At 39.4% G+C, this 13718-nt stretch overlaps 1 protein-coding gene across 1 annotated transcript; it reads left to right on the forward strand.

Annotated features, from left to right (window-relative positions):
- The first annotated feature begins 1515 nt into the window (after window positions 1-1515).
- Window positions 1516-11510, forward strand: desma (desmin a). The gene is made up of 9 exons (XM_081369400.1): window positions 1516-2254; window positions 4059-4119; window positions 4266-4361; window positions 5576-5737; window positions 5855-5980; window positions 7081-7301; window positions 7393-7436; window positions 9884-9987; window positions 10603-11510. Exons 1-9 carry the CDS (start codon window positions 1707-1709, stop codon window positions 10642-10644), a joined length of 1404 nt encoding a protein of 467 aa, XP_081225526.1. The 5' UTR covers window positions 1516-1706; the 3' UTR covers window positions 10645-11510.
- Window positions 11511-13718: the final 2208 nt, after the last annotated feature.

Below are 13718 nucleotides of genomic sequence, written 5' to 3' on the forward strand. Positions count from 1 at the left end.
CATCTAGTTGGAAATCATATTTTTACAAGATCATATTGGCCCGGTTTCATAGACAGGGTTTAGATTAAGCCAGGATTAGGCCTTTAACTAGGCCTTATTCTCCCTGGTTTCATTATCTCTTGGTTCTTGGGTTTTTGCCTGTTTCTTGGATTCCCTTTCTTGCCTTTGACTCCTACCTGTTTGTTTGTTTGGACTGCCTTCCTGTACTTGACCCTTTGCCTGTGTTTAGATTATGATTCTGGATGACTCAAAGCTGCATTTGAATCTCAACCTTTGTGTCTCGGAGCAGTTCATAACATAATATTTCCTTAACGTTCACATAACCAAGATAAAAAAAAATAAAAAATAAAAAATTTTAACGTGCAGAGAACATTCATTTATAACAATGGGAATCTTAGCTAAACATATCTTTGTTTGCTGGGAGGGGCTCTATCGTTTCTTTGAAGACGATATGTCATGATTAAATCTAATTTCAGATTAAAATAATATTTCAAATAGAAGAGAGTGGTTGAAAAGGGGAGTATCCTGTTATTTTTGCAAAGGTGAAAGCTAAAGTTTGGAATTAACATTGAAAAGAAAATTACCTAGAACTTTATTTTGATGGTCCCTTTAACACATTCTGTTGACTATACGTACCTTTGCATCTACATGTGTACTAACTCTCATTAGAGTTTTTGTAGAGTATTAGTAGACTGGTAGAGTTGTAGGGTTAGAATAAGTTGACATGTAGTTGTAAAGTTAATTAGTCAATTTGTTGGAGGAGCATCACAATAAAGAGTTAAAGTCCGCGTGAACCGGAAGTTGCAAACGACTTTTCTCCAGTGTTGTGACGTATTTCCCAGTGAAACGGAATATTGAACAGAGGGCAGGGTTTTACTCTAGCACTCCTCCTCTCCATCTCTGCTCATAACAGACTAACGGTTTGAGGGGAGAGGTTAAGCGTTTCCCAACCCAAGTCCTCAAACATACGTCATCAGAGAAGGTCCTCCAATGCAGAGGGGAGGGGCATTTTCAGATTTTGATTAAAGATTACGAAGCCAAAAATTTTTTTTGTGTGGATTGACTTGCATGGATGAATTGTTCACCACAAAACGATCAATTTAGGCAAACAAAGTAAATATGGTCAATTTTGATTTCATGTGGACTTTAACATAATATTAAGCAGACAGTCTACTAACAGGCTACTCTAATGAGAGTTAGTTGACATGTAGTTGCAAAGTTACTTATAGTCAATAGAATGTTCAAAAAGGACCATCAAAATAAAACGTTACCCTTTATCATAAATTTACATCCAAATTTAACTGGTGAACCTTTCATATTGGACATTTTAAATAAGCAAAAAACCTCATGTAGAATTATCAGTGTAATATTGTTTTTACTGTGGAACAAGAGCTCTTCCTGGTAAGCAAAAGAAATGACAGCACATTCTACATGACGTGACCTGTGCCACCTCATGCCCCATCCATTTGCTCCACCCAGCTGCTGGAAACCAGACCTCATGACAGCTGAGGAAGCAAGGTTTAGAAAAGAGAGAGACAAGAGGGGGCCAATGTGTGGGGTGATAACAGTGACAGAAAAATGTGGGTGGGGGCAAATGGGGTGGTAGATACACTATATATAGCCCTGCTTTGCCGTTGACCCTCATTCTACCACGCAGTCCAAGAGACCCAGCATTTGCACACCGTACAAACCTTAGAGGCCCAGTCATGAGCAAGGCGTATTCAACTTCTGCCGAGACGGCTTCCTCTTACCGCCGTACCTTCGGCTCTGGCGTGGGCGCCTCCGTTTTCTCTGGCCGTGGTTCTTCTGGGTCCTCTCGCATGTCCTCCAGAGTTTATGAGGTGAGCAAGAGCTCCGCTTCTCCCATTTATTCCAGCCACCGCGCATCCGGCTCCTTCGGTGGTGGCCAAATGAGGTCCTATGCCGGTCTTGGTGAGAAGCTGGACTTCAATCTGGCCGACGCCATGAACCAGGACTTCCTCAATACACGCACTAATGAGAAGGCAGAGCTGCAACATCTCAATGACCGTTTCGCCACCTACATCGAGAAGGTGCGCTTCCTGGAGCAGCAGAACCAAGCGTTGTCGGTGGAGATTGAGCGTATGCGGGGTCGCGAGCCCACGCGTATCGCTGAGATGTATGAGGAGGAGATGAGAGAGCTGCGCAGACAGGTGGAGGCACTGACCAATCAGAGGTCTCGTATTGAGATAGAGAGAGACAACCTGGGCGATGACCTACAGAAACTAAAACAGAGGTGAGCACTACAAGAAATATTTAGGAGAATGTTTGGTTTTTGCAAACCTTTCGATTCATTCAGATTCTTTACTTTGAATTCAAATTTGAAATTATATTTCTAAATGAACATTGACAGCTTTGTGTTCATCTTCTTTGAAGTTTGAGATGATACCTAGTTAACAGAGAACTGTGGCTAACGTTTTCTCAAAGTAGTGAAGAAACATTCTCACAGTAACGAAGAACATTCATGCAAAGTCGTAAAAAAAATGCTATTTATATATTCTTCATGGAATGTTTGGTTATGAAATGCTTTAGTTGGATGTTTGTCCAACATTTTTGTACATTTTTTGAACATTCGAAAGTAACATTTCCATAATGTTTGCAAAATGTTTCCTTAACGTTCGCACAACCAAGAAAAAACGCTTTGAACGTTTAGAGAACATTCAGAAATGACGTTTTCATAACTTAATGAGAACGTTAGCAAAACGTTTTTAGAGCTTATTTTTGTTAGCTGGGTCCTCCATGGGATATTGCCATAGTTAAAGTGTTGTGTTGGAAGCCACATAGTGTAAAACTGGAAGTCATTATGGTGCTCATAACTCATGCATGTCATTGAGTTATATAAGGACATTCATGAGACATCTACTTACTATTTCTACTAAACTTCTTCCCAAAACAGCATAATTGGTATGCAATGGAAAGAAATGCATAAATACCATGGGTTCCATGGCCAGATTTGTAAAACACAAGCAGTAGACATGAAACAGAGACCACACAGGAAAGATATGGGTCAGGACCACCTCAGAGGTTAAAGACAACATACTTATGTTGGGGTATATGGTAACCCAAAGTAGCAACCACCGGTGTAACCACCTCATGTATGATGTTGGAAAGAGTATAAGTGTTATTTCTATTTGCAAAAGGACCCAGGTTCCTATTACACTGCTCAGATTAGACTGCTATTATTATCCTCTTCAATACACCCCCAACACTGCAGAGAATGCGCGTCTCTAAAAATAACCCTTATCTTGCTCATAGTGTGTTGCGGTCTGTCTAAGAGCATTGCATTCGAGAGCCCCATAGAAACCACATCATGTTATCAGCACTGATTAATGATAACCGTAGCAATTCCTGTGCATATTGTTTAAAGTGAGTCTGATGGTGTGCTGACACATAGAGATTATATAGAACTCATTATATGATTTGCAGGTATAGCTATAAGTTCTGGCTACCCAGCATTGTATATCTAAAAAAAAAAAAAACACACACACACAAAAAAAAAACAATTAAAACATTCTGAGTACTGAAGCTCTCCATTACTTTCTAGTGCGCATAGAGCCCTCAACTTTGGCCTGGTATGATTGATGAACTCCTTTCATCTCTCTGATGAAAATATCAGATGGCAACTGACTGCCAACAATTACATTCATGAAACAGGATATGTGCCACATTAACAACATACCTCTTTCAAAGGAGTCGGACATTTACATCCAACCTCAGCTATGTGTAACTCCAAGCATGTATGTGAGAATATAATGTTCCGTCTTGATCTCTGCGCATGAAGGAATGACAACTCCACAAGCCACTCTCAGCATATCTTAAAAACTGAGGGCACCTTTTGCCATTAGAACAAGCTCTATTTCTGGCCATGTAGGAACTCCATAACAAATTACAATATACGTCCTTAAAAAATATCTTAATTAAACTGTAAAAGGTTAACAGGGTAGAGAACTTTTAAGAAGGTACTCTATGTGTTAAGTCACATTTACTTCATGTATTACTTCAAATTAACATGAAGACTCTAATATCTCTGTATTCCACAGACTTCAAGAGGAGATCCACCAGAAAGAAGAAGCTGAGAACAACCTCTCTGCCTTTAGATCTGTACGTTCTTTACATCATCTTTAGTTTTTAGAAAAGTGACACATAAAACGTGATTGTTTTATACTCTTATATGTTGCGTTGTTTAACATGAAGGATATACACATTCATTTTGAAGGATAAAAACTGAATTGTTGTGCTCTCTGTAGGATGTAGATACTGCCACTCTGGCCAGGCTGGACCTGGAAAGGCGTATTGAGGGTCTTCATGAAGAGATTGCATTCCTCAAGAAGGTCCATGAGGAGGTTTGTATACAACTAAAGTTGCATTCCTCAACACATTTCATGACTATATACGTGACTGGCTGTTCATCTCTCTGTCTGCGGCCTCCCTTGCTCTCATACCCAGCATTCAGCACGTACACTGACCTTTTACTCACGAGGCTCTGAAGTCAAGTTCTTTAAATGCTCTGTCTGCTTTTTATTTGACATGTAAGGATAAAATGGTCACGTGTGGGTCTGTGTGTGTCAGCTGCGCATTGACAGTGAGGGGGCAGTGTAAAGCTGTGCAACAGATGCATCCCTATAATTAAACAGAGACAGATTCTCTAAGACACAGCTGTGAGGAAAAAGAAAAAGGCCTTACAAGGCCTACAATTACAACAGGGATGAAAAATGCCATTGAAGAACTATTTTGGGTTTTCCAAATAACATTTCAGTGATCAGTTGAAGAAGATTTGAATAATCTAAAGTACTCTGAAGATTCTTGTTTGGCATCAACGGTTCCATGAAGAACCATTGGATCATGAATCATGGATCCTTTCCATTGCACAAATGGTTCTTCAATGGCATCGTTGTGAAAACCCCCTTTCAAAACCTTTATTTTGAAGAGTGTTTAAATAAACACTAGGTTTCAAGGATATTAAAGGTTCTTAAAGGAGTAGTTCATTTCAAATTGAAAATTCTGTCATCATTTACTCACCCTCAAGTTGTTCCAAACCTGAATGAGTTTCTTTCTTCAGCTGAACACAGAAGGTATTTTGAAGAATGTCGGTAATCAAACAGTTGATGGACCCAACTGACTTCCATAGTATTTTTTTTTCTTCCCCTACTATGGAAGTCAATGGGGTCCATCAACTGTTTGGTTACCGACATTTTTCAAAATATCATCTCTTGTGTTCAGCAGAAGAAAGAAATTCATACAGGTTTGGAACAACTTGAGGAACTTTTGAAATGAACTATTCCTTTAATGGAACCATCAATGCCAATAAAGAGCCTTTATTTTGAAAAGTTGTATAGTCTCATTCATTACCATGCTGAGTTCCATAGGGTTCCGTACTATTTTCACCAATCCTCCCATGCAAATGAACAGTTCACATTACGGTTGGATGGATACCTGCTTTACTCTCAGAATGACACTTATTTTCTTTATACTCCAACCAAGCATCAACTTTTCAAAAAATTACAATATAAATAAGTGCACTCTGAAGCCACGTCTGTGTGTTCACCTTTAACTTTAGGAGATCCGTGAGCTGCAAAACCAGATGCAAGAGAGTCAGGTACAGGTCCAAATGGACATGTCCAAGCCTGACCTGACTGCCGCCCTCAGGGACATCCGCCTGCAGTACGAGGGTATTGCTGCCAAGAATATCGCAGAGGCTGAGGAATGGTATAAGTCTAAGGTCTGTCTCAGATTTTAGAAATATGCAGACATACAATTCAAAGGCTATATTCAGATCTTTGTATCTAGACTGAAAGTAGCCAGGAGTTTGAGCTAAACTATTTTGTTCCACCCACAGGTATCAGATCTGAGCCAGGCAGTAAACAAGAATAATGATGCTCTCAGACAATCCAAACTGGAGACCATGGAGTTCCGTCACCAGATCCAGTCCTACACTTGTGAGATTGACTCTCTCAAGGGCACCGTAAGTCCTTAACCCTTAAATGCATGAATGTTTCGCTAATCATTATTAAATGTTTGGGTCTTGAGCGACCCGGATCCATATCTAACACGGATGGATGAATCTCTACCTGTTGCGATTGTATAAAACTCTCCTGATATTAGAGTAACAATTACAGAAGAATAAAATAAAGGATATTTTGTTACCTTTTGGAGCTTGGAAGGGTTCAGTTTGAGCAGATGTTTTATAGCCTACCATCATCACTGTCCTCATCAGAGCTCATTTCTCAGTACATTCAGCATCTGGATCATATTCATAATCTCATACATATTCTCAAAACTATCATTTTCAGCAACTTCAAAATCAATATTTTGATTGCTGACAGCTTCCTCACCAGATCCACCATCAAATGACAATGACACTATTATTTGCTCTGCAGTAAATCACTGAGCCATTTCAAGTTTTGCTGATGATACTTATTCTTTTCTTTTCTGCCTGCGGTAACTATGAGTGAAACGTCACTTTATCATTGTGTAACAGACATTTCCACCTTATGGCATAAAAGTGAATTGCACTTATCCAGTCATCAAAGATTCAATTGTTGTGCAGAAAAAAATATACTTGCACTGTTACACACCTCGGGTTGCTAGCGACCCTATACATTTTTTAGGAAAAAGTGAAAGGAAAACCAGGCATTCTTTTATATATTTTTTCTTGTTATATTGTTTGAATGAATGAAGAGGAGGGTAGTGAATGACGTCCCGGGTCACTAAAGACCCGAGCTATGGATTTAAGGGTTAAAGATCCTGCACATGGGCTCTAAACCAAGTTATTATTTCCCAGCCAAAACAAATATTAGCTCAGCCTCTGCACACCTGAATCCACCTTATTACTAAGTCTTTAATGTTTCCCCTGGTGGTCCATGAGTAAATTTGATTTGGTAAATAACCAACAGTAATGGCGCACTCTATCACTACAAATCTACTGAGTTCATCCTCAGTTTTTATTATTACTTTACTCAGTTCATCTCAACTACGGCCTTTCTTTTCCTTCTGTAAATCAGTTTCACTCATACCAACCCCCCCCCCCCAACTTTCTCTACCTTTTTATCATTCTGTCTGTAGAATGAATCTCTGATAAGGCAGATGAGGGAGATGGAGGAAAGGCTGGGTCGCGAGGCCGGTGGTTATCAGGACACCATTACCCGTCTCGAGTCTGAGATTGCAAAAATGAAGGATGAGATGGCTCGCCATCTCCGTGAATACCAGGATCTGCTGAATGTTAAGATGGCACTGGATGTGGAGATCGCCACCTACAGGAAGCTTCTGGAAGGAGAGGAGAGCAGGTAAGATTATCGAAGGTCAGATTTGGCTTATTGTTCTTAACTGATATAACAAAACATTATTTCATATTATTATTATTTATCTTGTTTTCAGGATCTCTCTGCCTGTGCAGACCTATTCTTCCTTGAATTTCAGAGGTGAGTTCTTTAAAAGAGAAACTAGCCTACCAACGACATCATGATGTTCGAAACATATATGACTATTTCTCTTGCGAAGCATAGAGGATGTTTTAAAGAATTTTTTTTTTTGTCCACACAATTAAAGTCAAGGGGGTTCCAAACTACTTTGGGTAACACTTTATTTTGATAGCCCACTTTAAACATTCCACTAACTATAATTAACTATTGCAACAACCAGTCACTAGAGCACATGTGTCAAACTCAAGGCCCGCGGGCCAAATCCGGCCCGCCAAGTTATTTTATATGGCCCGCGAGAGCATATGGAAATTTAGGCTGCCGAAAAATTTCGGCCGAAAATAACATTTTCGTTTTTTGGCCGAAAGATACTAAAAAGCCGCCGCGCCCCTCCGTGTTCGGCGATGGTTTGACTGGCTCAACGTGTTTTATGACTTTGCGTGCGAGTCCGCTTCCGAAGATGTAACTTCTAGGCGCGTTCCGCTGTGTGTGTGCGCTGTGCTCTCCGCTCCGTGTTCACAGCGCGTTCTGCTCAATGTTCCGCAAGCAACCTCCGTGTGTGTGTGTGTGTGTGTGTGTGTGTTGCGAGCTCTGCTCACGCTCACCGGAAAGGCAAAGTCCGCTAAAAAAACGTGCCGACATGAAATTTCTCTGGACTTGTTTCTTTTTGCAATAGCACTACTGTGCTGTAACATGTGTATAGTCATGGTGTGTATAGCCGTGCTGGGCAACACTGGTAAAATTACTCTCGTTCACTGGTCCTCTCCCTGCTCTGCTCATGGTTTGATTAAAAATAGCTTTGTAGGACTATACTTTATTTTGACAATTGGTCAAAAAATAAATCTGTTAAATCTGATTCTGCTGCATAGAACTGATTGAAGAATAATATATTGATATTTTATATTATTTTAATATATTTTAATATACTGTATACTTAACCTTTGCACCATTTGGATCACTCCGCTTATCTGTGTTTGCGCCACTTGCATCATTAAGCCAGTAGGTGGCGACAAGTGACTGTCTTTATGAGTAAACAATTGAACTTAAAACTGATTAGTGCCAAAAACAATGATTAACTCAGGAAAGAAACAAGTTGCTGAAACCAATCTTTAATGCTAATATAAATTGCTCATTTGCCTCTGGACACAAAAAGATTGCACTGGTGTTCGATTGAAATGTAACATCTATGCAAAATAATCCTTGAAAGATTTCTCATTTAAGGCCATTCCTGTTTGGAATATGTGATTGTGTATTGTCAACAATAAGCAGAAACATTCTGCATTTCCATTTTGTAGTGTGGATCATTCATTGCAATATTTATCCTCATTCTCATTTTTAAGAATCTGTTATCTTGACAAATAATTTATGCTACTGCCCACTGACATGCTTTTAAAGCTATTGTTATCAAAATTTTTTGGCCTTTAAACACCTTAAAATGCACATATGTAGGTCCGAGAAATCCAAATTTTCTCGGGGGAGCATGTCCCCGAACCCCCCTAACTACCTCACATTTGAATAAGCATGACTGTGTGGTAATGTGTGCTGGTGTGGCTACAGTGCCAGGGCTGAATTTTTGAGCCAGTTTACCCTTGCATATATACAATAATACATTATTCTCTGTATCAAATCATTATTACCCAGCCCCTGATGTTTCGGGCTCATCCCCTGATGTTTTTAAAACCTAGAAACACCCCTCCAAATGCATATACAATATTTGTAACTTAAATAAGTAATAATCAAATAAAGAGACACTATATTAACATTTTAAAAGTCTTACAGTTACAACCGGCCCTTTGAGGGCAGCCATAATGCTGAAGTGGCCCTCAGTGAAAATGAGTTTGACACCCCTGCACTAGAGTATTAGTAGACTGTCTGCTTAATATCTGATAACACTTTATTGTGATGGTTCTCCAAAAGAAATTCTAGTATCGACTATAAATAACTTTGCAAGTCACATTATTCTACTACCCTAACCTAACAATATGCTAATACTCTAATGAGAGTTAGTTGGCACTTAGTTTTAAAGTTAGGCTACTTATAGTTAGTCGAATGTATAAAGTGGAGTATCAAAATAAAGTGAAACCCAACTCTGGACCCCAATCAACTCCCATCTTCCAAAAATGTAGAAAGTAGAAAGATGATGTAAATGAGTAAATGAAATGTAAATAAAAGTAAATGATGACAGAATTCTCGATTTTGGATGAACTATCCCTTAAATTAAGTTTGTTGAGCAAAACTCCTGTCTTCTTCAACCACAAGGGGGGGCAAAACCATTTAAAAAAAATTTTTTTTAATACTTCAGTCTCCTTGTGCTTTGTGTTTTGAGTACCTAAACTGATATCAGTAGCCTAATGTAAAAGATGATATCAGTAATGCAAATGCAGTATTTATGTACTGTATTTGTGAGGGTGAGTTTAATGATGCTGAGGTTGTGTATTTTGTTGTAATAGAAACCAGCCCAGAGCAGCACCACCAGCAACAACAACAGCGCGGATCTGAAGTCCACTCTAAGAAAACAGTTCTGATCAAGACCATTGAGACTCGGGATGGCGAGGTAACATACATGCACAAACAAACAACCTCCTGATACTACTATTATTGTCATTAATGGAATATACAGACTGTCCAGTCTCAAAAACATGTTATACACACACGCACATATGTACTGTAATCATTATCATCCAAATTATTTTCTATTTTACTCTAGACTAGGACAACTAGTAAGGGCATGAACGCCCTCAGTGCTCAGTGTGTAAGTTGAGCCATGGCCTGTTTCTACAGTCCTTTTCCCAAACACATTCCCAAAAAAATCCTGTTCCCTATTAACCAGCACTGGGTTGCACAACAGAATACTCCATGTATCACTGTTAATATCTGTTAATATTCTGCTCTGCTGAATAATACAGAAAGTATTTCTGCACAGCACATATGGAGAACTTCATTTATGAAAGAATGTGTCTTGCACAAGCCCAGTATTGATTTGCAGCAGGAAAAAGGCTGTTTTAACTTCTAGAAAAACCTCACCCAACCGTCTCTGTTCCTTGTTATGGAGTATCACTTTTTTTAAGCACTTTTGTGTTTTCCCAGCATTTATGTGCAGCATGTGAATCATCTGTATCCTATCCAGACACCCTCTCTCTAATCATTCCCTTTTTTTCAATCCCTTCAGGTCGTCAGCGAGTCCACACAGCACCAGCAGGACATCATGTAAAGCCAACAAAACCGATTGAATTACATAGAAACGCTTTCCCTAACTTACATTTTCACAGATGGCCTCAGGCTTTTTATGCACACACCCAGTATTATCATGACCCATTACTGCATGTGTGGATGACGCACAAAGACAAAAGGAAAGTGAGCTGAAGAACGAGAGGGAGAACGAGTGAAACGGCGCAATACAAATACTGTCTGGAGTGGAAATGGAGTCTGAAAGTGGCCAGTTGATCTCAGAGTTTCTGTTTATATGAATGTTCATGTGCATGTGTAGTTGGGTCATAATGGGAAAATCTGAGAAACTGTGTTCCACCTCTACAAAAAGACAACAATAAAATGCTCTGTATTTTCCTCTTATAAAATCGAAGGCTTCTGTGTTTTTGTATTAATCTCATACATTGTATGAAGTAATAAGTCAGTTTCTGGGTAGACAACATCACACAAAAAGGAATTGAACATTTCGACTATTATTGCCAAGGCAAAGAGGTTAACACTGACAGTTTGTCAATTCGGAGTAAAATAAAAATCAACTAGCCTTACATTATGTAACAAAATATAAATGTAAAATGTAAAATAAAACAAACAAAAAAATTGTAATTAGTAAATGGCATAAAATTACAATTTACAGTTTGCTAAATGATTACACCCTTAGGCCTATTCATTATTTTTCAGGTAAGAGCGGGTGCAATTTGTAATTTGAATGTGTCTGGCTCATTCCTTACGGTTTTTTTAAGATGTAGGCCTACAAAACAGTGTTATACAAACTTGATATTGTAAACGGTATTTCTTACCATATTATGTTAATGTATTGTCTTAAAGGAGAACTTGGTAGCTTTTTTAACTTAATAAAACTGTCTAGAAATCATTTGGATGGTTAAACAACCTGTTCTGGTGATATTGGTGACTTTCCCCACTCCCCCCAGCGTTCCCAGGCGGAAAACCAACCTTGCAACTTGTTCACTACCGTCCCGGCAAGATAGAAATTGGAAGTCTCGTGAGAAGCGAGAACTAGAACGAGAACGAGCGCGAAACACAAATTGCTTTATGGCAATTCGACATAAACACACACGCATGTATGATGTATTACCAGATTACCCACCTCGGTAGACAAAGCTCCACACGATACAGTTGGCTTGCTCCGATCAAAACAAACGCACATAAGCAGCGGTAGAGAGGGGGAGGAGGCCGCCGCAAGTGAGTTTTTTACGACTGTGTTGTGAAATATACGCCCCCCCACAGCTGTAGGGGGAGCTCGTGGGGAAAACATGCGACAACAAAAGGGAAAATCAGCGAAGAAGTGACTAGAGTTCGCTAGAGTTGCCGAGTTCTCCTTTAATTATAAACGTGCTTGTTTGTAGCGCAAACAGTTTTACAGTTTACTGCACTTTGATATATTCTTCTCGTTTCCCTAATAGCGGCTAATAAATCGGAAGTCTCGCACCTTCACAGAAAACACTTAGGCCGTGTGTCCACCAAAGCGTTTTTACTCGCGGCTGGCGTGTTTTTTCAATTGTTTTCAATGGGAGCGCCGCGTTTTTAAAACGCCATGAGCGTAACGAGGCGCTGAGCGTCTTTTTCACGCTGAAGCGCTGAGCGTTCGGCGTTTTTTACTGGTCGCCGAGAGTTGAAGAATGTTCAACTTTTGGTAAAACGCAGCGCTCATCACTGTCACTTTTTACCCAACCGACCAATCACAGTGGAGGAGGGGCGGGACTAATACCACACCGACCAACCGCGTCCGCCACATGATTCTGCTTGTACAACGTCAACAGATGACAACAACAAGCATAATAACGGAACAAAATCAAGAGCCAGATAAAATACATTACATTGTATTGACATTTTAATATAGAATCAACACAGAAACAAAATATGTGTGAAATGAGATACTAGTAAGACTTTCGCGGATATTCCGTATCATAACAAGCAAAGCGTCTCGGTCTCAACCGTCTCAACTGAAAAAACGCTGCGCTGCCAAAACGCTCTCAAGCGCCCAAAGCTGAGCGTTTTTAGCAGAGCGCCTAGCGTTTTCAGCTGGCTAATAACGCTTTGGTGGACACACGGCCACTTCCGCGATGAAAAATAACCTGGATAGAGAGCATTTTACACGTGTCCTAACCAGATGTAATGCGATTAGATTCCAGCGGCAAGCAACTAAGGCCAAAAGGTTAAAAAACATGTGAATTTTAACACGTAAAATATGCGTATTTCACGCGTTAAAGACGTGTTTGCGCGGTAACAACGTTACGATTTTTCACGCGCGTGTTTGCGTGTTGTTAACATGTTAAAATTCATGTGTTTTTTAACCTTTTAGCCTTCCATAAGCAACACCAAACGCAATGCGCGACAAAACCAATCAAAAATCACAGCTAATCAGAAGAGCGTGTGGGCTCTCTCTGCAAGGGCAATGCACTCGAAAAGAAATAGATACGTACATAATAAAATTCATAATTATTACACCATTTTAACATAATTAATAACACATAGCCTACTGAGTGACTGATACAAACTTTGTCATATAGAATACAATTGTTTCGCACTGAGTTCAGTTTTTTCTTACCTTTAATTTATTTTTAAGATCTGAGATAAATTATCCATTGGGCTTTCATGTGGCTATAGACCTTATGTAGCCCTGCCTCTTTTCTTTTCTGCTCTCGTTGTGTTCTGTCTTCCGGTTTGTATTTCCACAGCATGAAAGTAAGATCTTACGGATTTATGAATGAACCGCTCTTTTTAAAATCTTCCTGCTCTACTGACATTAGTTATTACATCCACTTCAGACATTACAGTGCTAATGATAACTTTCATTAACTCTACAATAAGGAAATCCACTTCACCAGCAAAACACTCATTGACAGCGATGCCATAGAAATATACAGAACTACCTCAAAAACGTAAGCTCAAAGACATAATTCTATATGGCTGCGCACATGTTTCTATAAAGATCTATAAAGGTCACGCAAAATGATATTCAAACTCACATTACGACATTTTTCAACTGTGTTTGAAACCAACACACAAAACGACTGCTATAAAACTCTTAGTCAACATGCACCAATGCCATAATTTTCT

Source organism: Scardinius erythrophthalmus (assembly GCF_964197995.2).
Source record: "Scardinius erythrophthalmus genome assembly, chromosome: 6".
NCBI lineage: Eukaryota > Metazoa > Chordata > Actinopteri > Cypriniformes > Leuciscidae > Scardinius > Scardinius erythrophthalmus.